The sequence below is a fragment of the Maylandia zebra genome, linkage group LG11 (assembly GCF_041146795.1).
Source record: "Maylandia zebra isolate NMK-2024a linkage group LG11, Mzebra_GT3a, whole genome shotgun sequence".
NCBI classification, from domain to species: Eukaryota; Metazoa; Chordata; class Actinopteri; order Cichliformes; family Cichlidae; genus Maylandia; species Maylandia zebra.
Genome location: NC_135177.1, coordinates 1,620,273 through 1,645,436, shown reverse-complemented (window position 1 = coordinate 1,645,436; position 25,164 = coordinate 1,620,273). Strand labels below are relative to the sequence as shown.

At 43.0% G+C, this 25,164-nt stretch overlaps 2 protein-coding genes and 1 long non-coding RNA gene across 4 annotated transcripts; 1 reads left to right on the top strand and 2 right to left on the bottom strand.

Moving 5' to 3' along the window:
- On the bottom strand, positions 1 to 13,359 carry kpna5 (karyopherin alpha 5 (importin alpha 6)). 2 transcript variants are annotated; one of them, XM_004569106.4, is made up of 14 exons: positions 13,215 to 13,359; positions 7,273 to 7,406; positions 6,735 to 6,836; positions 6,553 to 6,652; positions 6,005 to 6,099; positions 5,492 to 5,623; positions 5,184 to 5,272; positions 5,015 to 5,114; positions 4,717 to 4,880; positions 3,493 to 3,571; positions 3,280 to 3,405; positions 3,065 to 3,192; positions 2,477 to 2,655; positions 1 to 1,673 (listed from the first exon to the last, which is right to left on the bottom strand). In XM_004569106.4, the coding sequence occupies exons 2-14, from the start codon at positions 7,399 to 7,401 to the stop codon at positions 1,486 to 1,488; spliced, it is 1,611 nt and encodes a 536-aa protein (XP_004569163.1). In that variant the 5' UTR covers positions 7,402 to 7,406; positions 13,215 to 13,359; the 3' UTR covers positions 1 to 1,485. The 2 variants fall into 2 exon arrangements, with proteins under 2 accessions (XP_004569163.1, XP_076745781.1); XM_076889666.1 differs by having other exon boundaries at positions 13,262 to 13,349.
- On the top strand, positions 12,600 to 21,830 carry LOC143421017 (uncharacterized). The gene is made up of 3 exons (XR_013100731.1): positions 12,600 to 12,734; positions 16,310 to 16,462; positions 21,173 to 21,830. It is a non-coding gene; the product is annotated as an uncharacterized LOC143421017 (long non-coding RNA).
- Positions 18,206 to 25,051, bottom strand: rwdd1 (RWD domain containing 1). The gene is made up of 8 exons (XM_004569104.6): positions 24,896 to 25,051; positions 23,634 to 23,951; positions 22,742 to 22,807; positions 21,932 to 22,062; positions 20,682 to 20,825; positions 20,467 to 20,599; positions 20,320 to 20,382; positions 18,206 to 18,639 (listed from the first exon to the last, which is right to left on the bottom strand). The coding sequence occupies exons 2-8, from the start codon at positions 23,704 to 23,706 to the stop codon at positions 18,527 to 18,529; spliced, it is 723 nt and encodes a 240-aa protein (XP_004569161.1). The 5' UTR covers positions 23,707 to 23,951; positions 24,896 to 25,051; the 3' UTR covers positions 18,206 to 18,526.
- Positions 25,052 to 25,164: the final 113 nt, after the last annotated feature.

The window sequence follows — 25,164 nt, the reverse complement described above, 5'->3', positions numbered from 1 at the left end:
TCGTTTTTATCCAATGGATGCATTTAATTATTTTTTTTTTTTTTTACATCATATAGCTGCAGCCTCACACGTGATCAGTGACTACAACAGCCTCCACCATCAGGTCTCCGTGTGTCAGGAACCACAGGCTGCATATTATAGTATCACACTGTTGTACATCGGCTGTTGACAATTAAACACATGAATCCACGAGCGACGGGAACACAGCAAATGAACTTCCAAAAGCAAAAAACCCAAAAACTACAAAAAAAAGAAAAACAGAGAAACCAGAAATATTAGAAAACTATATGATTGAATGTGCTTGATGTAAATTCTGCATTACAAATAGTTTTACTTCACATAAATATAGACTGATTTTGCGTCCAGTTGATGTCACTGTACTCAAATCGACACGTATCAAAAGTGTTCGGGGGCGGAGCTCGAAGAAGGAAAGAAGCCTCCGCTTCCTCCTTAAGACCTCGACCACAACAAAACATGAAAAAATAAAGTGGAAATATTCAAAGTTCAAAATGAAACTGTCAAAACTGCATATCAAGCAGAAAAAATATTGCATATAACCTATTCCCACAGCCACTTAAATATCGTCTTTGCACTTACATGTATATATAATATACAAAACCCTCCAGGTCGCTCAGGAAATCCCATCACACCAGGCAGAAATAATTTAAGACAGATAACTGGCAAACCAGACAACTGAACAATCTCACGGGAAAGAGTTTTGCACACAGCATCGTGTCACAGACATTACCTGCCACGTCCTGATAACTTGCGGATCAACTGAAAGAACGTTTGAAATTAGCAGCAATGAAAAGCTAACACTGTGACAGACTAACTCAGGCCGCTGCTCGATGCAGGAAAAAAGCTCCGACTCTTCTGTTTCTAACGAGCTCAGCAGACACAGCAGCCCTCCGTTCTTCAAGTCCTTTAGAAGTAAAAGGTGGATGTGCCGCTGCTCCAGACGGCAGCGCTGGGACATACAGTAGTGTTGTTCTACAGGTGACCCTGATCTGAACATTTCGGATCCGGATTTCCTTTCAGATTTCCACATCAATGGAAAAATGAAGCAATGCTCGGTGTTCTTTTCTCTCCCTTTTCACTCTTCTTTCTGGAGACTGAAGAGGTAGTTTCACATTCACAAAGGGATATGGATGATGGCTTGGAGACATAAATATTAACATCATTTTGAATGATTAAAAAAACACCACTGAAAGCTTAACGTTGTGATTTTGCACTAAATTTGAAAACAAGGTTTCAAAACCTTTTGACTTGAGTCGGCTTTCGATGGCAGAGACATTTTATCAACGGTACGGAAACGGGTAAAGCTCAGCTCTCTATTTAGGACTCCAGAGGAGCCAAACGCTTGATCTCTATTTTCACAAATCTCAGGCATAGTACACGTGAAGATCCTGCACAGCAGAGAAGAGACGGGTCTGCTGCAGAGACGTTCCAAGTCCAACAAGACCGAACTAAGGAAGTGCAGTGGGATTAAAGCTGGAAACCCTCCATGGGTCCTTCCTGTTGCTGGAAGACAAACTGGCCTTGATTCTGATCCACCTGTGGAGCCAGGCTGGCATCCTCTTCCTCCACACCGAAGTAGTGTTCAATCAGGTCAAAGGCCTTCTGGTAGATCTCCTGGTTCTCGTGGCTCTGTAAAAACTCAATCTTGTCCAATCCTGAAAGAATGGAAGCAAACGCACAAATCTTCACACGACAGAAGTTTCAACACTGAGTGACAAAAAGCTCCTGTGAATATAGTTACAGGAGGCATTTCTAATCAAAGTGCTGCTGTTTCCATCCCTGTCTGTGTGCCAAAGTACGGCAGGGCCAGATACTGAACCCCGAGTTCCTCTCCTGCATCCAGCAGCGTGTGTGTGTGTGTGTGTGTGTGTGTGTGTGTGTGTGTGGGGTAAAAAACCTTGGGAGTCTGCGAGCAAATTAGAAACATGCTACACAAGAACCAGCCCGTTTATCTTCTTCATTCATTTTAATCATCGATGCAGAAATGCTGCCAATTTAAATTTCTTGTAAGTGATCAGAAATGATTTAACTCCAAAGATGTGGACAGAGGGTCTAACCTCCAACCTTTGATGTTACAAATGACACACCTGAGACTATAGTCAGGGAAGATGGAGGCTGTGTGTGTGTGTGTGTGTGTGTGTGTGTGTGTGTGTGTGTGAGAGACAAAAATACCAGCATGCCTATAAAGCTTGTGATTCTTAAAATGTCCAAACTTTGCCTTCTGCCCTCACGTACAAACTTCCTAAACAAAGCTTTCACTTTTATTTGACACTTTTTTAAACTTAGACGTTCTTGCAAACACGCTCGGTTACAAAGAAGTGCCGAGAAAGAAGCAACCCCACCGAGGTGCAGTGAACACGCGGTGGGTGTGGAACCAAACGCGACACAAAAGAACGTGTCCACTTTTCTGAGTGAATGAAAGCTCGTGAATGTTCTGTTGGTGGTTTGCGAGCATTACCGTAAGCTTCCTCAATCAGAGCGCAGTACGGATTGATGCCAGTTCCATTCTGTTTGGCTTCCTGTTCTCCCAGTCTGAGGATGTTCTCTAAACCGTTCAGTGACACCTGAACAATCTTAGAGTCCATCACTGTCAGCAGATCGCACATAGGTTTGATGGCATTCAGGGACACCAGATACCTGTCACGGAAAGCACAGACGTTAGTCCTCAGCAGCATTTCACTTTGTTTATAAAGCTCGACTGATTTTTGGATTTCCACCAATTCCTGCTGTGCAAATGTGCAGAGAAGTCCCAGCACAGTGAAATCTGACAAACCAAATATATGAACATGTAAAATGAAACCAGCGCTGTTGATTTAACAGTCTGAATGAGTCACATTAACATCCACGTGGTGTTTGTAGGAAAGAGTGTGGTGCACCATCTGAAGCAGTGCTCAGCTAACATTGGTGGATTTTAATGACTCATCACATGGTGCAACTACTCGCACTGAACTGTGACTCAAGTTTGTATTTGTGGGAAACACGGCACCAGAACTACGTAAGGAGGAATCTTCACATCAAGTGTTTTTAAGACGTCTGGTAAACACACTTTATCTGTGAGGGAGTGCCCCCAGAGGTGGCGTTGGTAATTGCCCACGCAGCCTCCTTTCTTGTGCGGAACTCGGCCTTCTGAAGGATCTCGATCAGTACTGGAAAGATGTTGGCGTCAATGACGTTCTGACAAAAACAGAAAAATGTGGTCAGCAGCAAAGAACAGCAGCTCTTCATCTCGCCACGACAAACGGAGACGCCGCAGCAGAATACCTGAATCTGAGCTCGGTTTCCTGCGGTGATGTTGGACACAGTCCAGCAGGCCTCCTTCTTGATGGATTCCTTAGGGCTGCTGAGAAGGTGGAGCAAACACGGCAGTGCTGAACAGTTCAAGATTACCTGAGACGAAAGCAGAGGAGCCAAAGATCTTAATGCTGTCAATGAGAAAAGGCCAAGCAGCACCGATGGAAGAAACAGAGGCTGTACCTGAGTCTGGATGTCATCTCCTGTCACGATGTTTCCCACTGCACGCAAGGCAGGAGAAACAACCTTGTAGTCGCCGTGCCTGGAAACAGGAGGCACACAGTGAGACGTGCAAAGCGTGGACGGGATCAGAAACGACAGATTCTTTGTGCAACAATGTTACGCCATCAAAAGAAAACAACGTTTGATGCTTCAAATCGTCCAGGGAACGAAATCAGAGGAAGCTGATTGTGTTCTACTGGACGCTGCGTCTCCCAAAGAAAACAGACGAACAAAACAGACGCTCTCAGACAAGAAAATATCAGAAAAGAACCTGTGACTCTGGAAGTTTCATACCACCAATAAGAAACTCAAAGGACTGAAAGCTGGAGCTTAGACACTGTGCATGAATAGGCTCATTGCAAGGGAAACTAATACCGCCGACTGTTAATCCAACATTTCTGTTCAACACGCTGATCCCTTCTTTTTAAATCCAGCACCACCCAACAGCAGTTTTTATTCACCACAGTACTTCGTTTATTAATGTTTCAGTTTTCTTCTTTTGGCTGCCTTTAAGTGTCACCACCCCCGATCTGACCTGCTCTCAGTCCAAGCCGATACCCAGCACTCAACATGCCCCCTTCACTATACACAGGAATAATCCTCTCAGCTACACCAACCTGGATAAACTTGAAAACAGCGTTTTGGTCTCCGCGTCCACACTATTGTTTTCATCCCCACTGAAAACGCTCATGCTCGCGTGCTGATGATTCAGTCTGCGTCATTTTCGTCTGCCGTTTATTTACTTTGTGGCACTTAAGTGTGTTGATTGGGCAATACAGCATCAGCAATGAAAATGAACGAATGGGCTCGTGTCAGCACTTACAGGGCTGGTGTGGAGCGTCCCTTCAATTAACCCAACTGGGCAAATGGCCAGTGTTCCCCATGACTGGCGCAAGAATCATTTCAGCTGTCTCCCAGAAAATTGTGAAGGACCATGTCCAGCCAGTTCGTACTGGAAACTCAGCTACACTCATGACACTTAAATCCAATCCAACGTTACGTTTTGGCTCAACAGCCCTTCAATTCTGCAAAGAACAGGGGGCTGAAACTGCTTCACAGCTACGTGGAACACTCAAAGCTTGTCACAGCACAATCAGCTCTTACATTTAGGGAGCAATTTTCATTTATGTTCAACAAATGTGCAAAAAACAACAACAACAACCAAAGAGTATGTCAGTGTCGTACATGAGCAGCTCAACGAGCCTGCGGCAGACCCCGGAGTCGATGACCGTCTGGATCTTTTCATTGGGGCCGTCAGACAGGTAGGAGAGAGCCCAACACGCATCGGCCAGCACATCTGGATCACTGCTGAACAGCAGCCTGGACAAAACGTTGAGACAAGGAGACACCTGACAAAATAACACAGACAAGGGGACAATTTAATATTGGAACCACATGATCAGTACAGGAAATATAACTTTAAGGAGGAGGAAGGCGAATGAGTTCCAGTATTCAGTGACTCAACAACAATGACGGGGCTGACCTTTGCAAAATCTGGTGGTGGGTTTTTCCCTCTGCACAGGTTGGACAGAGCCCACACTGCATTTCGGGTTGTTGTGAGACGGTTGGATTTAGCGAGCAGCCTGCACAGAGCAGAGCCAGCTGTTAGTGCAGCTCTGACACACAAACGCAGACAGACGACGAACACTTACTGCTGTAAAGACGGGAGGATGCCACAGTTGAGTACGTAGTCTCTGCACTCAGCGTTGTCGCCCGCTATGTTCCCCAGTGCCCACACTGCCTGGAAAACAGCCAACATGCTTCAACTACGTCACAGCCCAACAGACCGCCTTTGACACTAAAACTCGTCCTGTCAAACACTACCACAGCAGTTTACACACATTCAGGTTTGTGCCTCTCAAAAGTCCTGAAACTGTTAGAAAAGCTCAACATCTCAACTCACTCACTATAGATGAGCAGGTTACCTGTAACTAAGCAGGTGTTATCATGTGACTCTCACCTGTTCCTGCACATCCTCGTACTCTGAGTTCAGCAGTTCAATGAAAATGGGAACAGCTCCTGTTTCAATCACAACCTTGGTGTGCAAGAAGGTCCCAGAGGCAATGTTGGTCAGTGCCCAGGCCGCTTCGAACTGTTACGAGCACACCGTGGACAATATGACAACAACAACAGTTTTACCCAATACAACTGGAGGTTCAATGCTCACAATAGCTGTGTAACGCCTACCAATCATTTCAACATTCTAGCTATTATTATTAAATACATATAAATATGACTCATAACAAAGCAACATGTAAATTGCTGCCCTGTGAAGCACCATGTCACCCACTCGCTTTGAGACTAATAACAAATTAGAAAAGGACAAAATGAAACAATAAATGAAATACGAGCAATAATCTGACTGTAGACGTCTGCTGAGGTGAACACGTGACACAGGAACACATCTGTTATCTGATAGTGGGACATCCAGATGTCCTGATACTCTCAGGTGTACAGTGTTGGATTCTCTGACCTGCAGTGTGCAGTTTTCACTCCGCTGCAGAAAATCCACAAACCGAGTCACAACACCAGGAGTGGAAATCACTTCATCTATGGGGGGGCTGGGTTCTGTGCAAAAGAAACAAGTGAACACTTGAGCACAAACCTGCTAAAGGGTTAAAGGCATTTCACAGACAGAGCAACAGGCTGTTTCATAAAACCAATTCAATTTGTGTTCTGCAGAAAAACACCTCAAAGAGCAAGATTTCTTTTTCAGGTCATTTTGTGTGTTTCTCTTGGTTTAATCTCTGTTGTGTAAGCCAGCACAGGTGTGGTGCAACATTGATAAAGTTGTGGGAAATGATTACTTTAGTATTTTGATACTGAGGCAGCACTGCGCCTGTAGAAACGAGGCATTGCAGAAGCTGCACACAGAGCAGAGCCTGTTGTTGACAGCCAGGTGGAAGCAGAATAAAATAACTTGGCAGCTTCTCTGTTCAACTTTGGTCCAAACAGTTATTTCTCTTTTAGTAAACCGACTACAGAAACACGAATCTTCCATTAAACGTCACAGAGACACACCTTTGGAAAGCAATTTTCTGAATTTCTGTGTAGCAATTAGTTGATGGTCGGGGTCTTCAGAAAAGATCATCTGAATCATATCTGCTGTTATGACTCCATCCTGCACAAACGCATCAGAGAGTTCATGTTTAGTTCAGACTACAGCACAGCAAACCTACAGGAGAGAGGCAGCTTACACTTACAGCTGTGATGGGTACTGTGGAGCTGATGTCTGGATCTTGGATCGGACATTCCTGCATGGAGTCATCAGCTGAAGGTATGCAGACATTTCTTCTCTTGAACAGCTGCAGTCATACAGACACACATTAAATAAATGCACAGACGCACAAATGAAAGGCTGCAGGAGACGGCGGTGATCGGAGCAGAGATGCAGCCTGAATATTGTAAAGAAGTCCAGACTGAAAATGGAGACGGAGAAGAATCAGGACCAAAGTAAAGAGAGAAACACAAACCAGTCAAAAAACAAAAGCTCAGCAAAATCAATGTTAACCAAACACACAGACACAGAGTGAGCAAGAAGCCACATGGACACAACTCTTTAATGGGAACTTGAGCCCCAGTTGCTGAGTGCAGTTAGCTGGTAGCAAAGGCAGGAGAGCAGAACTCACACCCTGATAGGAAAAACACAGCAGGTGCTAACAGGACCATAACAGTCCCACACACATGTTGAACTCTGTTAGCTTAATTCCATTTTATACACCAAACGTTAGCAAAGATCACCTGCTCCTCTCTTTTTTGTTTGCGTAGCTGAATTCCTTCCTCTTCTCTCCTTCGACGCATTTCCTGAGGATTCAGCGCTTTGTTCTTATAGCTCTTCATCCTGTAGTTGTCTTTCCCTGGACTCGCCATTGTGTCTGAGGATTTAAGCAGATTGATGCAGTCACCACCGTGCTGAAGCCTCGGTACATTTTACTTTACAACATACGAAATGACATCAACAAGCAGAGTGTGCGCGGGAGAAATAGACTGGGGAATGGTGCATAAAACTTGTTGCAGCTTGAAGTTAGCACACTGGCCTCCGTGGAAGAAGTTTGGAACCACCTGGACTCTTCTTAGAGGTGGCCGCCCTGCCAATCTGAGCAGTCACGGTACGAGGGCCTTAGTCAGGCAGGGGACAGAGACCTGATGGTCACGCTGACAGAGCTCCAGCAGAACTTTGCAAAGGACAACCATTTCTGCAGCACTACGAGAATTAGGCCTGCATGGTAAAGTCACCTGACAGAAGTGACTCTGTAAGAGGTGAAAGACACCTGGAGTGCCAAAAAAGCACCTGAAGGACTTGGGAAAATTCTCTGGTCTGATCAAACAAAGACCGAACTTGAATGCCAAGTGTCAAACCAGGAACCACCTAAGCACAGAGTGGCTGTGGGACCATCTGTGGTTGTCCAGGCTGCTAGCAACACACCTGGAATACTTTCCCAGTGCACTACATTCTCTTATGTCCATTCAATCATTTCAGCAATCGGCCTTCACAAATCTGCTGACATTTGTGAGTCCTTATAGTAATGCAATGATTATTATTTCTATATACGGAGTCAATGATTGTTATTCTCTCTCCCAATACATTCAAAACTGCTTGAAAAAAAAGGAGCTGGTAAAGCACCGTAGGAGTTGATGGCACTGACAGATTATGCTTTGGGGCCGTTTCACTAGTTCGTTAAACGGGCGATTCACCGCCTTGAAGGGACGATTGATGGGACGAGCGAGTGAGTTTGTGTCTGTAAACCTTTAAAAGACCAAGCGTGTCTGCAATGAAGGAAAGCAAACATATTAGCATTCTCAAGTTTGCCCTGTGCTTTGATGCAACACTTTTGTGCTGCTGAAAACAAGACGTGATGGTGTAGATGGTAATATCAATAATCAGCGTCCAACCTAACAACCCTCGGGTAGGGGCGGGCGATATATCGAATATACTCGATGTATCCTGAGTTTTTCCATGTACATGGGTTCAATGGTTGCATCGTAAAAGCTGCCTGCATGTAATTCACTGTGAGGTTGTTTTCCTACCACAGGCTGCAAATGCATCATTTATTCACACCTGCCAACTGGAAACATGTCTACCGGCTGGAACGCGCCGAGCAGGCGTGTTTCTATTAGGGCTGCCACAAACGATTATTTTGATAGTCGACTAGTCACCGATTATTTTTGCGATTAGTCGACTAATCAGATCATCATCCATTGGACGTACAGCGTACAGCTTATTGCACCAGCAGCATCTGCTCTTATATAACTATCATTAGCTTACAGCTTGAAGTGTTTGTGCTAACTAAAAATAAAGACAAGATGATAGTTTATTAAATTTTAATGACATTTGCAGATTGTTTCGGTGAAGTTTAATAAACTCCTTGCTATCTAAAATATAACAGGACACCGGAGTATATTCTCCAGCATCTCACACTTCTGATAATCAGCTGTCTGCTTGATGTTTATTCAGCTGTGTAAAAACTATAACTTTAATCTCAGCCAAACCGATTTACTCAGGAACAAATAAAATACTAAAGAAAGCCAAACAATAACATTTTTAAGTTATCTAAGTGACTTATATATCATGTTTAACCTGACTAGCGAAAGACGGCGGTGGGTTTGAAAACGATTTGCCGGGAGTCCGGTGTTCTCACGGCTCTAGCTAGCCTCGCCCCCGGCTCGCTAACGAGCTAGTGGGTAACAGACGTCTCCAAAAACGTCGGAGCGCTTTTGAAAATATGCGGTGTCCTGATAAACTGAGCAGATATTTGAGGTTTACACAGCTACATTCTCGCCTGAAAATATGTTAAACGTTTATTTTGTGACCCAGAAAGAATAATAAGAGTAAAGTTAAAACTAACTAGCTGCCGCCATTGTTGACAGCTGCGCTATGAATTCTGGGACACAGCTTCTTCTTCTTCGGGGTTTAACGGCAGCTGGCATCCTTGTACATGCAGTGCTGCCATCTTCTGTTTCAGTCCGTTATTACACTCTTAAATCCTGCTACTCATTCCTGCGTCTTTTGGGATCTTACAAAGCTTCAAACGAGGCGCCGACTATTAAATTAGCCGTCGACGATTTTTATAGTCGACGTAATCGTGACTAGTCGACTAATCGTGGCAGCCCTAGTTTCTATGCTGCCGGACAGGGACAGCAGAAGTCTCAGATGAGCGAAGGAATGAGACTCGCTGTCGTTTGGATGTCGAACAAAATGCAGTATTTTTCAAAACATGCCATAAAACTATGCCACAAAAGGCAGCAGTACCACAAATTTATTCCACCAGCTCAAAAGTCAAAATGAAGCCTGTGGTAAGCTCCCCGCACACCAAAGAACACGTCAAACACACCAGCTGTGATCCCTGTGACTGCTCTCGGTCGGTGGCTTTTATAGTCACTATCTTTTTTTTTTTTCTTCCAAATATTAAACTTTATTAAGAAACAGTATACAGAACATGTATACAATCAGAACAAAATTAACATATGCCAGGGGGTGTAATACAAAGAATTACAAACATTCAAATAATTTGTAATTACTACAAATAGTAATAGTTTTCATAGCCTTTTTGTTAAGTGATCCACTAATCAATTTTATGTAACATAAAACATCATTAAAGTAATGTTTAAAATTAGGTTTTTTGTTACTGTATTTGCATTTGTGAAAATAAAATTTAGCTAAGATAACTAACAAGTTTATTATAAAGTAAACTTCTTCTTTTTTTTGCCTTCGAAAGAAACAAAATACAACATTTTCCCATTTCACAGTAAAGTCTTTGTAGAGATGTCCAGCAATGAATCTACTGAAGTCTTTCCAAAATGTTCCAGCGTATGAACAGATCCAGAGGTGCTGCAGTCTCAGGATGGCTTCCACAAAATCCACAGCTCACATTTATGTCCCTTTTGAACTTTGTCATGTAATGATTAGCAGGATAAAATTTATGCAGTATTTTAAATGAGACTTCCTTCACTTTATTCGTTACCAGATACTTGTTAGGAATTGTCCATACTCTTTTCCAGTTAATGTCACTGACAAAGAAATTCCAATAAGAGACCACATGTGGGAAAGTTAGAGATTCTGTCTGGAACAAAGCATGGATATTCTTATTACTTTTACTGTGGTTTGTTAGACAGATTCTTCCTATGTGTGAATCTAAAGGGTTGGGGAGAGAAACAATGATATGCAAGGTTGAATACCTTTAAAAAGCATTATAATACCCGTAGGTATTGCATCAAATAATGTGGCATATTCTTTGGGTGTGGCTGGAAATTTATAGGTGTTTAAGAATTCTGAATAGGACATGAGCTGCCCATTAGGATTAAACAGCTGATTCACTAAAACAATCCGTTTCTCAACCCACCTAGAAAAAAATAATGATTTATTTTTATACACTATGTTCCTATTATTCCAAATTGAATATGTATGGGGTGTAAAGTTGTGTTTATATATAAGGGACCAAGCTAATAGAAGTTGTTTGTGAAACATCGAGAGCTTTTCTGGAAGCTTATCTATATTATAATCACAACCTAAGATAAAACTTAGACCACCAAACTTAGAGAAAATGTAGTGAGGAATAAAATTCCAAATGGATACCGGATTTTTAAGAAAATGTTTCGCCCAATTAATCTTAAATGTATTGTTTAGAGTAGTAAAATCCAAAACATTGAGACCACCGTGCTCATAGTCATTCATCAATACACTTTTTCTGATGTAATGTGTCCGGTTTTTCCAGAGCAAGTTGAAGAGCATTCGGTCGATATCCTTACAAGTTTTGCCGTCCACATGCAGAGAAATTGCTGCATAAGTCAGTCGAGACAGACCTTCTGCTTTTGAGAGCAATACCCTTCCTCTTAAACTTAAATCTCTCTGCAACCATTGATTTAATTTGGTTTGAGATTTTTTAATAATTGGGGGAAAATTTAGTAAAATTCTGTCTTTTGGATCTTTGCAGATAATCAGACCTAAATATGTTGCTTCATTTTTAACTGTTATATTACAAATACTCTGAACATTACACTCTTTGACAGGTAACTGACATTTATTTAAGTTTAGGACCAATCCAGACCCTTTTGAGAAATCCTCTATTACACGTAAAGCAATTGGCACTTGGCTGGCATTTTTAAGAAAAATTGTGGTATCATCTGCCAATTGACTGATGACAATCTCTCTGTCTGCTATGTTTATACCCTTCACAGGGCTATTCGAAATATGAGAGGCAAGAATTTGGGTGCAAAGTAAAAAAAGATAAGGGCTAATCGGGCAACCTTGGCGTACACCTCGATTAAGACTAAAACGAGAAGTGGTGCCATTTTTCATTCTAATAGAATTTCCCAGAGGAACCCACCCGAGGGATTAATAAAGTTCTATCTTATCTTATCTTATTAGCATTGGAATACAGAGTTTTGATAGCTCTGCAGAAGATTTTATAGTCACTATCTAGACCTTTGTTTCTGTGGGCTGGACATCATCATCTAAAGGTCGAGGGTCACTCTTTCAAGGATGCCAATGTTCACATTTTGGACAGAGAACACAGATGATTGGAAAGAGGAGTGAAAGAGGCATCTGTGTCCACTGTGAACGGCCATCTTTGAACAGAGGGCGGGGCTTACGACACCAAGTGTCCGAAAACAAGCTTTTATTTTAATATGTTTAAATATTAACCCAATGCCACTTTCAATCTGAAAAAATGTTACGAAAGGCTCGACATGAATGCCGCCCTTTAGACTCAAACCCCCGTTTGCTGCAGGTATCGCTTCCGTCCGAGCTGTAACTGAAGTTAACATTTCATCTGCATAATTCAGAGCCATGCATTCAACGAAGCATTTGAGTCAATTTTATAATCAAATTATTCGCATTAATCGTTGCAGTCCTACTTTCAACCCTTTATTATTTAACTTAATTTCAAAATTAGAGTGCACTATTGTTTTTTATTATTGTAGCCACAGAAAATAGTACAACAGAAGCAATTCAACAGCAATTAGAGAACAATAGTCCAAGTCTCCCACAGAATGTGCTAGAAACGGTACATCACTGCCACACAACGAACCACACCTCCAAAGTAAAGCGCTGTTTAGAACAACGGCTTCACCTTCGGAACCTCGTCTCCATCTAAATCGACACCAAGTTTGAATCGTTTCGGGAATATTCAGCAAGTCGGAGAAGACATGCAGCACCACCTGGAAAACTGTAGAGTATTTAAGGTCACAGCAATCTCCACCTCCAAGTGAGTTCTCCTACCCGAGATCTTAAGAGGACCTCCACAGATGATGAGCGCTAACGTTCACCTTCTTCTAAACTGAAGCGTTGCAAACAATGACAGCGATAGCCGCTCCTAAACTAGGATATTTCTTTATCAGGGAAGTGGACACGACCCGCTTTCCCGGTCAGGAAGGAGGTCATTCCTAACTGCTTAAATCCCTCCACTCCTGAGAGTATAGGCACACATTTAACAGACAACATGAACAGTGAATACCCACGTTATCCGATTTCGTAACACGTCGTTTTACTAGCTTGCAGGAACTAACCTCACTCCGTGAAACAGAACAAAACGGATTTTGGCCAACTTATTCCTGGTTAGACCCTAAATTAGCTTCCCGGACAACTCGATAGCTAATGCTAACTTGTGGTCAACATCTCTGCTGTAAATTCAATGCAGCGGTTTTACTAACTCTACCCTTATTACATAACCTTCCCCGATTCTTACCCAGTGAAGATCTGATGTAGCTGAAAACACGCACGGCTGTGAAATACCTGCAACTTCGACTACTCCCTCTGTTTCTTAATCCAAAATGGCGTCAAACTAAAACTTTCCCAGCAAACCCCGCGCGTCAACAACACCTCCGTTTCCGTCCACCGGTATAGTACGGGAAGCCGAAAGAGCCAAATCCGCCCCCTTTTCCCCATGGACGACCTAGAGCTCCACAAACATGAAGCCAAAACGTCTCTTTCGCCCCCTGGTGTCTGATGCGGTATAGATCATAGATCAGCGGACGGGACGAGAGTTCTTCTCATTTTTCCCAAATATGCTTGTCTGCCATTATTAGTCATTCTCATCACGCTGATTTGTGTCCAGGGGTCTTCTTTCGCATTCGATTAGATTCTGATTGTTAACTTGTGTTAAGGTTCAAAATATTGGGGATGAAAAACCACAATAACAACACTGGTCCGGCCGGGTTGAGTCAAACGATGATTTTAATGAACACACGCGTGGGAGATGGACACCGTATGCAGACAGCCTCAGATCTCCAAATGGTGGAGCATTGCTCAAACTCGTATAGCCTCTGGTTCTCCCACCTTATCATAAAAGCCTAAACATTCACATGCTTTTCTCTCACACGGCGCCTAAGCTACGACCTTGGCTCCCCGTTTATCTGCTCCTGCTGAGTTGGGGCAGAAAACTCCAGTATATTCTGTTCTGTTCTAATCAGACAAATAAGGCGATGACTTTCTGCAAACAGTATTTCTTATAACATCATAAAACAATATCATTCATCCACAATAAATCAGCAGTCTAATGTAATGCAAATCAGTTTAACGAATGCAATAGTTATCAGCTTCTTCTAATTCAGGAGACTAATGCAAACTAAAACTACATAATAATTCACAATCTTTAGTTAGGGGTATAACATGGCATAAAATAATATTATAATCTAACACTTGATACTATAAGAATCACTCACTCTGTATCCCTGTTGTTAATTAGATAGCAATGCTACACACCTGTGCTACTCTAATAGTCTATGTTTGAATGCTTCAGCACTCTCCCTTAGACAGAGATGACATGAGCTGCACACTCCACAGAGTACTGTTAAAGAATTACCTGGAAATTAAACGTTGTACTTGAGACAAGACTGAAGATGATATAAAACTGAAGATTTAAAGTTTTAGATCCATGAGCACTCTACAGCTCGTTAGATTTAAAAACACAGCAGCAGCAGGTTTCATACAAGTGTAATTTGTTCTTTTCATTTCATTCAACACAATAAGAACAGCAACAGCCTGAACTAAATCAAATAATACATTATGTAACAAAGCTACAAAATAGAAGAAATAGCTCAAATATAAATACCCAGAATAAGATAAGATAAGATAACCTTTATTAGTCCCACACGTGGGAAATTTGTTTTGTCACAGCAGGAAGTGGACAGTGCAAAAGTTATGAGGCAAAAATTAGAATACAATAAGAATAAATACAGTACACAACTGTACAGAATAGAATAAAATAAAATAAATATACAATAAGATAAAAATAGAATACAAATACAAATACTATATACAACTGAGTAAAAATACAACGATGACAGAAAGGATTATTGCACTTAGTGTTATTGCACATGTGTGGATGTGTGTGTTTGTTCAGTTAAAGTCTTTGTTGTGGAGTCTGACAGCAGTGGGGAGGAAAGACCTGCGAAATCTCTCCGTCCCACACCGTGGGTGCCGCAGTCTCCCACTGAAGGAGCTGCTCAGTGCTGTCACAGTCTGCTGCATGGGGTGGGAGATGTTGTCCATCAGGGATGACAGCTTAGCCGCCGTTCTCCTGTCACTCACCACCTCCACTGGGTCCAGAGGGCATCCTAGAACAGAGCTGGCCCTTCGGATCACCCTGTTCAGTCTCTTCCTGTCCCCAGCAGAGATGCTGCCGCCCCAGCAGACCACACCATAAAAGATAGCAGAAGCCACCACAGAGTCATAGAAGGTCTTCAGGAGTGGGCCCTCCACTCCAAACGACCTGAGTCTCCGCAGCAGGTACAGCCTGCTCTGCCCTTTCCTGTAGAGGGCGTCTGAGTTATGAGTCCAGTCCAGTCTGTTGTTCAGATGAACACCAAGGTACCTGTAGCTGTCCACAGCCTCAATGTCCATACCTTGGATGTTCAGTGGTTGCAGTGGAGAATGCTTGTGCCTGCGGAAGTCTACCACCAGCTCCTTGGTTTTACTGGCGTTGATCTGGAGGTAGTTCAGCTGGCACCAGTCCACAAAGTCTTGGGTCAGTCCTCTGTACTCCTTGTCGTCCCCATCAGTGATGAGGCCGACTATTGCAGAGTCATCAGAGAACTTCTGCAGGAAGCACTGGGTGGAATTGTGGGAGAAGTCTGCAGTGTAGATGGTGAAGAGGAACGGAGCCAGAACCGTTCCCTGTGGGGCCCCCGTACTGCAGACGACCCTGTCCGACACACAGCCCTGAGTCCTCACATACTGTGGTCGGTCGGTGAGGTAGTCCAGGATCCAGGTAGTGAGGTGATGGTCCACTCCAGAGTTCACCAGCTTGTCCTTTAGAACCGAGGGAAGAATAGTGTTGAATATTACCGAGATTAAATATATATGATGATATTATCATCATCAACATTCACCCTGGAAAAGCACTAATGAGAAGACCATCAGGACCGAGCTGCGTCTCCTGGATGCATCATCACAGCTGTCCTGTACCAGATCTCGGCGCAGGGATCAAGCAGGACTCGTAGTCTTTACCAGCACCTCCTTCAGTCCTGTAGAAAGCTATACAGTAACAATGTATATACATTACAATGTCATTACTCAGATATGACTGACTCTGAATTACTTTATGGTAAGTAACACACTATTGGCAAGACCCAGTGTGAAAGAATTCCTTGCTCAAGTTTTTATTTCATCATCAAGTGACGACCTTTGACCTTACATCAGGTTGTATTGAATGCTGTCAGAGAAAATCTCATGTCCTCTTTCTGCAGCTGACTACAGTGTTTAAAACAGAAGCCGTGCAGATCTGAGTCTATGTGACAGCATGGATGATCAATCATTTTGACTTTTTGTCTTTAACTTTAGTATAACCAGGACGATCACCTCACCTCGTCACCATCCGTCAGCTGATGATCCCACCATGGTTTCTCTGTAGTCTTTAATAGATGTCCACACCCAAAGAGCTGGGAAAAGCACTGCAGACACCCATCTGACTGAGAGGGACAGCTACATCAAATGGTAAACATTTTGAATATGTACGGAGAGAAGCAATGAGAAAAACTGAGAAACTGGTTACTCAGAACAGTCTTCATCTTTCAGCTGCTCCTTTAAGGGGTTGCCGTATTGGATCACCTGCCTCCATCTAACTCCATCATTAGCATCCGTCACATATGCCCTCTGTATGTCCCATTACATTCAAAAACTCTTCTGAGGTCTTCCTCTTTTCCTTCCACCTGGTAGCTTCAACATCCTTTGTGTAATATGTCCACTTGTGGACTTTCCTTGTTGCCACCCTTCTGTCACCAATCACCAAAAAACACTCATCTCCATACAAACTGTATGCCAAAGTATCCTTGGGCAAGAGACTAAACCCGTGCTGCTCCCAATGCATTCATTGTAGTGTGAATGTGTAAGTAAATGCTGTGAATGAGACCTTGAATAAAATACTTGGGGTCAAGTACACCAGAAATGTACTATATAGGAACCTTGTCATACACACAGTTCTTGTCTAAAGAGACAGTGCAACACCTTCAGTCTTCATCAACACTGTCAAAGGAAACGTCACATATGGAGTGAAACCACGTAGCTGCTCAGTGATCACCTCTGTGTTTGATAACACTTAACCAAAGATTCCAAATTCTGATCCATCAGTCCATAAGACCTTCTTCCAGTCTGCAGTAGTCCAGTGGTGGAGTTTATGGCCCAGCCAAGCCTCTTTGTCTTATTGTGATGTTGCTGCAGCTCGTCCTGTCAAACCTGCAGCAGGAAGTCTTCTCTTCACAGCTGAAACTGAGACTTCTCACTACAACCACGATTAAGCTGCTTGAAGCTGTTGTCCTGTGAGCCGCCATCACACTGTAACTGATACAGTCGTGTCTTTGGGTCTGCAGACCCCCTCCTGTCACAGTTTGTTTCTGAGCCTTTGGATGATGAAGGAAACTGGACTCACTCTTTGCAGTTTCTCTGTAGGACACACCTACATTTGAAGTGTTATGATGGTCTGTCTCTCTTCCATTGTTAATCGTCTTGTTGTCACCATTTCTGTACCAACACGCTACTTTCTGCAGTACAATAATGTTCAACTGATGCTCACGAGGGTCTGGTACCACAGTGTGCCCAGCACACAGAGGGGCTGTACCTGCAGGAATTAGTAGCACTAACCTGAGTCTCAATTGCTGCAGAGCAGCTTTAAATTGTTAACCCATGTTGTGTTCCCTGAAAAAGACCTTTTTGTATAATTCTGAAATGTACATTATTTTTCACTTTTGGGTATCTTTTATTTTAACCTGGCAGTTCACCACTTGTTTGTTCTATTTCAAGACATTTAGTGGACTTAAACTTGAATTGCAATAAATAACTGGAAAAATTGGGCTGTTCAAAACTTTTTAATCGGTAGTGTGTGTGTGTGTGTGTGTGTGTGTGTGTGTGTGTGTGTGTATGCAGAAAGGCTCCGGCCCAGGACCTTATCCATTGAAGCAACAATGCTAACCACTGCTACACATCTTAGACTCACTTCTAAATTAAATTATTTGAAGGAAAACTGATGTAAGAAACTGCTAAACATGCCCAACTTTCCCACAGTGTTACAGCCATCAAATTCAAATTTGGAGTTGGTCAGTCCAACTACTAAAATCTTACTTTGGTCACGTAAAGAACTGCTCACCTGATTTATTGTCACAGAATGTTTTTACTGCACATCGGAAAATATTCTAGTTTTTCTGGAAATGCGGTCACGTGTAATAGAGTATAGTTACTTCAACCTCAGCAAAGCAAGACTTTTATTCTCTGGCCATACCTGACAGTTTAGTGCCTTCAACTGGACAGAAACTTGCTGATACTGGGATGAGCTTAAAGACAAAGCCCCAGAGGGAACACACATTTTTATCAGACTTAATCGAGGCAGTTGAAATAAACACCAACTGTTGAGTGTTTTTAAACAATTTCCTCTCCTTTCATTCGGAGTTTTGTAAAATAAAAAAAAGCAGACATGTCCTTAATGGCCAGAAGACGGCGTCCAGGACAAGAGCAGCATGTTCCTCTGATCATGCTTGAAGCCTTTGATTCCACCGTCCTGCTCTGCCTTTAGTCTTCATCACTACCCATCTCTATAGGGTCAAAATCTGGGTCATCTTCATCCAAATCCAAGTCCTCAATGTCCTGGAATAGTGACTCGTCCACTTCAACGTTGTTTCCAGCTGCATAAGAAGAAAGCCACGGGGTTAGAAGAAACTTCACAGGAAAAAGATTATTCCTACTAAATGCTGTTCTCTGACTGGGAGTTGTTGACTGAGCCAACAGATCCAGATGATCTGTGACTCTGACACAGCAAATCAGATCTTAGAAAGTCACGTTTTTTTCTCTCTTTCACGTGTCTGCCTGCTGCCAATCCCGTTTCTCCCGAGCTACACAAACACAATTCCATCCATTTTCTGCCACTTATCCAGGTTCGGGTCACCGGGGTCTGAAGCCCAGACTTCCATCACCCTGGCTCTTCAGCTCATCTGGGCAGACAATGAGTTGTTCTCAAGCCAACCAAGACATATAATCTGTCCAGCAAGTCCTGGGTCTGTATGAGTGCACCCACCAAGTAGGACACGCCCAGAATACTTCACCCAGGAGGTCGGGGGGGGGGCGCCTCCTCGTCAGATGCCTGAACCACGTAAACTGACTCCTTTCGCTGTGGCTGGCGGCTCTACTCTCAGCTGAGCTCCTCAGTCTATCGCTAAAGGAGAGGAAGCTTACTTCTGCCACTTGTATCTGCAAATTTGTCGTCTTGGTCACTAGGCTGAGCTCATGAGCACAGGTGAGGGCAGGAAGGAAGATCGCAGTAAATCAACAACTTTGCTTTTAAGCTCTCCTCACCAAAACAAGATGATACGAAGTCCGTGGCTCAATCCTTCTGACGTTCTCACACTCCACTCTGCCCTCACTTGTAAACGAGACCCCGACCTACTAGTAACTCGTCCCTGACACAGAGTTTGACTCCACCCTTTCAAGCTGAGAAGGTCTCGGAAACGGAGGTGCCGATTTTGAATCCAACTGCTTCACACTCAGCAGCAAACTGCTCCAGTGAAAGCTGGAGGTCACCACCTGATGAAGCCAACAGAACCACAACATTCGCAAAAAGCACAGCTGAAACCCTGATGCCACCAAAACAGAGACCCTCCACTACCTGCTACACCTGGATACCGTCCATAACAGAATCTGTGACAAAGGGCAGCATCCACCAGAAACTGCCGACCACATGGCCGTCGCTACACGTACCTAACGCCCTGTAACGACAGACAAGACACCTCATACTCCCGAAGGATAAACCTGTCAGCTGACACCGCTGGGATCTACAGCAATGACATCGGAATGTCATTTGGACTGGAGAAACGTACTCAGATGGTAACAAAGAAATGTTGGTCGGGAATTGCAGCTACTGAGTACAGCTATAAGTATCTTTTAATCCCACGAGAAAATGGAAGCCGTAAAGAGGAACCTCGGAAAACTGCAACCACCAAATACCCGCAGAGAATAAGGCGAGCCCCGAGGATCGGCTGAACGGGAAGAACGAGATCCGAGCAATCAACACTGCTGGGATAATAGGATGGCCAAAGGAAAAGGTGGAAGCCACTGAGACCGAGGCAAGAAAGCGAGGGTTTCACCCCAGACACGGCACACTGAGAGGAAGGAAGGAGGTCGAAACCACCATCCCGAATGAAACAAGGATCCATCAGCCCATCACAAAGATGGCCACGACTGATCACGTGCCTACTGATTACCTGCAAACACAGACGTCCACACAAGTGTTATGTTTAGATTCCACTGTCCTATAAATGACTTTAGTCCTCACAACAAAAAGAAGCACAACACTCAGAAACAGTCCTTACCATCTTCAAGGAACTGAATGTCAGATGTGTCCAGGTTGTGGTCTCTCTCAAACAGCTGTTTACCTGGTGACAGATGCACAGTCTTCAGTCAGGACACGTACGTCATCATCTTTACAGTTTTTGGTGTCTTTGAGTAACACCGTGTACCTGTCAGTTTGGGTTTTCCTGCCTGCTCCTCCTCTTTCTGTCTTTTTCTCCTCAGTTCAGCCATTTCCAGCTCAAACTTGGCTTTCCATGCCAGGAAGTTTTCAATGGTTACCACTGTTCCCTGGAAAGCCACCTGTTGAAAGCAACTACTGTTATAATAAAATAAAACCTTGGCTGCAGAGAGTGAATGGTCATGAATCCCGTCTGGGTTCTACCTTCTCTGCTTCCTGGGCCTCTCTCTCTTTCCTCCGCTTTTCCTCTTCTTGCCTATTTTTCATCACATCAACAATTGTATTAAGTTTCTCTTGAACAGCTGTAACCAGGGTGAAGATCATCACCATGCCCAAGTTTTCTTCTGCCTGCACAGTGAACACAAACATACAAAGCCACATTTCACCAACTGTCCAAGAACAGTTCAACACTTTTGGTTCAATTCTTTTTCTTTTTGCAATAAGGCGATGGAGAGACGTCTGACGTCACCTACATTTTGATTGTTATTATTGCTGTGTAGTTTAAGGGGCTTGGAAAGCAAGCTTCTGTAAGGTTCTTGGAGATGTTTCACCTGTGAAGCTTCTTCAGTTCACATAAAAAATACAAAATTGAAAGTAAATTTTCTCATTAAGTGCATCCTCCCGCTGCTGCGTTGTCACATGGATATCTATGTTTGGACACAGCTTCTCATTCAATGTTTTTTCTTTATTTTTAGCACTTTGGACATTGTAGGTACAACATGAAGACATCACATGGTGATGGAGTGCTGCACCGTGACCTGCCCTCCACGGTCACCTGACCTACACCCAGTGGAGATGGTTTGGGATGAGATGGAGCGCAGAGTGAAGGCAAAGGGCCAACGAGTGCTCAGCATCTGTGGGAACTCCTTCAAGCCTGAAACAGTATTATGGTGTTTCACACTTTTTGTTTACTACATAATTCCACATGTGTTCAATCATAGTTTTGATGCCTTCAGTGAGAATCTACAATGTAAAAAACCATCACACGAGAAGGTGTGTCCAAGCTTCTGACTGCTCGTATAAAGCATCAATCTGATACTCTGAGTTACACTGATAAAAAGAACACGTATATCAATCCTTTTAAACGCTTTGGAAACATTTAAAGTTGTCTCTATCTCGCTACATGTCCGACAGGCATCACTGCACAGTTCAATGAACATACACTGTTATTGTGTTATTAGTATGCACCCATATTTCATTACAATGTTACTGTAGTCGTGCCCATGGACCAGCTGTACGAATGTCTGAAGCTTTAAGATTCGGCAGCATTTCTTCACAGATTCCTCTTAATGAGGTTTGAGCTTCAGCTACATCACAAATGTAGACACGCAACAGTGAAGCTGTCATCCAAGGCACTGGGCTTCCATCCAAGCATCTGGAAAGATCTAGAAGCCACTAATTAGCCCTCAACCAGCACCAGACCCACGACTGCTCAGATAAATCCAATGACAGACCTGCTGTTGTAATAGTGTGAGGATATCTTCTGCGTCACTCTCCTCCAAGTTCTCCTGGGAATAGATTTCCCACAGCGGGGGCTCGTCTGGGTACTTGTCTACATACGTAAACTTTAAAGTTGTTTCCACAGCTGCAAAAAGACAACAGACAGTTCATGTTCCACAACTTTACAAGTGCACAATGAAAAAGTTCTTTTTATTATTTAACTAAAGATAAAACTTTCATTTATTCTTTATTCACTACGTGTAAAGTCAAACAGGTGGATATACGTGTACCCCCCCAGCTTAGTGCCAGCATAGTGGGGTTTTCACTAGTGGACGAGAGGATTGCTTTCATTCTGGTCAAGTAAAGGGTCTTGTTATTCGTGCTCATCAATCAACCATGCAGCCTACCCAGCCTTCCTGGAGGCCCTGAGTGGGGTGCGTTAAAGTGGCCTTTGCTGTGTTACTAAGACCCCACAAGAACAGTTCTGATAACATAACTGATCCTGCGACCATGCAGGGGAACATCCTTAGAAGCAAAGCAGTATCACTGGGACCAGTGTTCCTTCAACTGCTGTCAGACGGTAGTCACAGACGGGCTCAACGGTCATGGATTTCACACCAGAGGTTTTACAATACTGTTCTATTATCATGATCCATTTCAAATGCTAAGTTGCTTTTAAATATATGCTATAAATGTACACATGCATATACACACACATTCTATAATGGAAAGCAATGAGCAGTTCAGTTTGAAACACCTGACATAATAACAGCTGCAGTGCTAGCAACACACCGTTTTCCAACCACATTCATCAGTTTACTTACTTTCCCCGTTCTCCCCGGCATCAGACGTGACCGTGATGGTGAAGCTGGTTGGATCTTCTGAGAGCACTGCAAGTACACATTCATTAGTAACATCACTATTACCATGATTTCATAAGTGGCTGGGTAACTAAGGCATATTTCACGATTTTACCAACCAGAAATAATAAAGATTTGGATACCAATAACAAAGACTTCAGGCAAGCTTTGCTTTTCCCAACAGCTACCGCGTGCTAATAGAAATAGTATTAGTATTTTAACATTTGACATTACTATGAGCATCCTTTCACAAACACAAGAACACCAGCAAGCTAATCCCAAAAAGTTGATGCTCCTCATTTGGACGTTTTCAGCAGGAGAAACGCTTCATGCAGGGGACTTCTTCAGTCTCAGCTGACTGCAGGTTTCCAACCTTATAAACAGAACATTTGTACAACGACTGAAACCAGCACAGCTGATTATCAACGGGCTGGGAGGTCAGTTCTGCAAATTCTCATGACCATTGATCAACAACCATTGGTGAGTGTCATTCACAGAGAGTTGAGGGATGGCTGCAATCACAGCATTGTAAGATGCACACAGGTGTACCCTTAGGTCCCCTCCTCGTTTCAGAGATGGTCTTTCCCTTTTCACGTGAAAGGTTTCAGTCGTTGTACAAATGTTCTGTTTATAAGGTTGGAAACCTGCAGTCAGCTGAGACTGAAGAAGTCCCCTGGATGAAACGTTTCTCCCGCTGAAAACGTCCAGATGAACAGAATCAACCTTCTGGGATTTCCTTACCTGGATCACTGAGCATGCATCAAGACCAGCAAGCTAAGTAACGTGTACTTGCTAGCTATGAGCTAGCTACTACTTTCGTGCTACAATCCTACTTAACGTTACGTGCCATTCAGACCTGTAAAGGAGTCTGGGTAGATGGACTCTATGGCTTCGAGTTCATTCCGCTGCTCTTCGGCGTAGTCTGTCATGTTTGTGAAGCTGCAGGTTATCTGGAAGTTCGTAAAATCATCACCAATGCGTTCGCTGTGTGCTGCGTACTCAGCTGAAACAGTCGATCGCCGATCTCGACGATCCGCCTCTTCTTCTTCTTCTTTTCGGGTTTAGCGGGGGTCGCAAACCAGCTTTGAACGTACATTACCGCCACCTCCTGGACTTGTGTAGATCACACGCTCCACACAAGAAAAAGAGAAAAACTTGCGTCCGTGTGATTTTTCTTTATGAATGAGTGAAAAAAAAAAACAATCGGGAAATGGTCGTTTACCAATTATCATTTGGAGGAAAACAAATAAACAATAAATAAATAGATAAGGGAAAGGAACCGTTTTACTAACAGGGGGCGTATCGAAAGTGTTTGTCTGAGTGGGGGAATGAGTCGAGTTGTACAAAGGACTTTGAGATATAAGAACCAGTCAAATTACCAAATCTTATTTCGCACTTTTGTTGGTATTTATTTAGTTTCTCCTCTTGTACAGGTGTGAATGCCAAGATTAGGTCTCTTTTTTAAGAGTCACTTGTCTCCATTCCTCCTTCCATTTCTTTCTGGTCTATTTTTTTTAGGACATTGACTGGAAGAAAGTTTGGTGTTTGCCAAAAAAAATTCCTCCTTACTAAGTGAAGGAAATTTCATTTAAGCTAATTCATAGATTCTACCCTGTTAAATGCTTCCCTCAGAAATGTAAGAGGGATGTAGACACTCTTTGCTCCTTCTGTAAGATCGCCCCAGAGTCCTGCTCACATCTATTCTGGTCTTGTACCTCTACGTAGATTTTGTGGTTTCATCTCTAAGAACATCTTATCAAATTTTGTGCTTTTTTACCAAAATGTGTTATTTGGTTACACTGACTTAGTAGGAAAGACTCGAATGCTTTTTACCTCATTAATCTGATTTTACTCCTCGCCAAAGACCATAAAAGTTCTCAAGCAATGAACCTCACTTTCTCACTTTTAGGAAAGAAATTGAACTCTGTGAATACAATTTGCTCCTCTCACAACAAAAAAGCTTTTAAAACCGTAAATATCTGTAATGTAATAATGTAATGATTGTGTGTTTAATGTCCCCGTTTAATGATTCAATGTCATTGTATCTCTCGCTTGTTTTTCTTTTCTTTTTTATTCCTTTTTCTTATTTCCCCCTTTTAATTTTGATATGCATCTTACCTGTTTAATTTGGCGCACTCTTCCATTGTATCATAATTTTGCAGTACATTGTCTCCTCCGTGTTTTACATTTGTTGTTACTGTTCCTCTTGAAATAAAGATGGAGAGAAAAAAGTCTGAACTGGGACACAGCCCGAGCTACACTTTCTACCGGGTTAACTTTGGCACAGCACGGAACCCTGTTCCAGATCCTTCCGGCCCGCTTCAACCTCTAATGGCCCGAATAAGCCATTTCATTACCATTGCAGACAGAACAAACGTCGCAGTGTT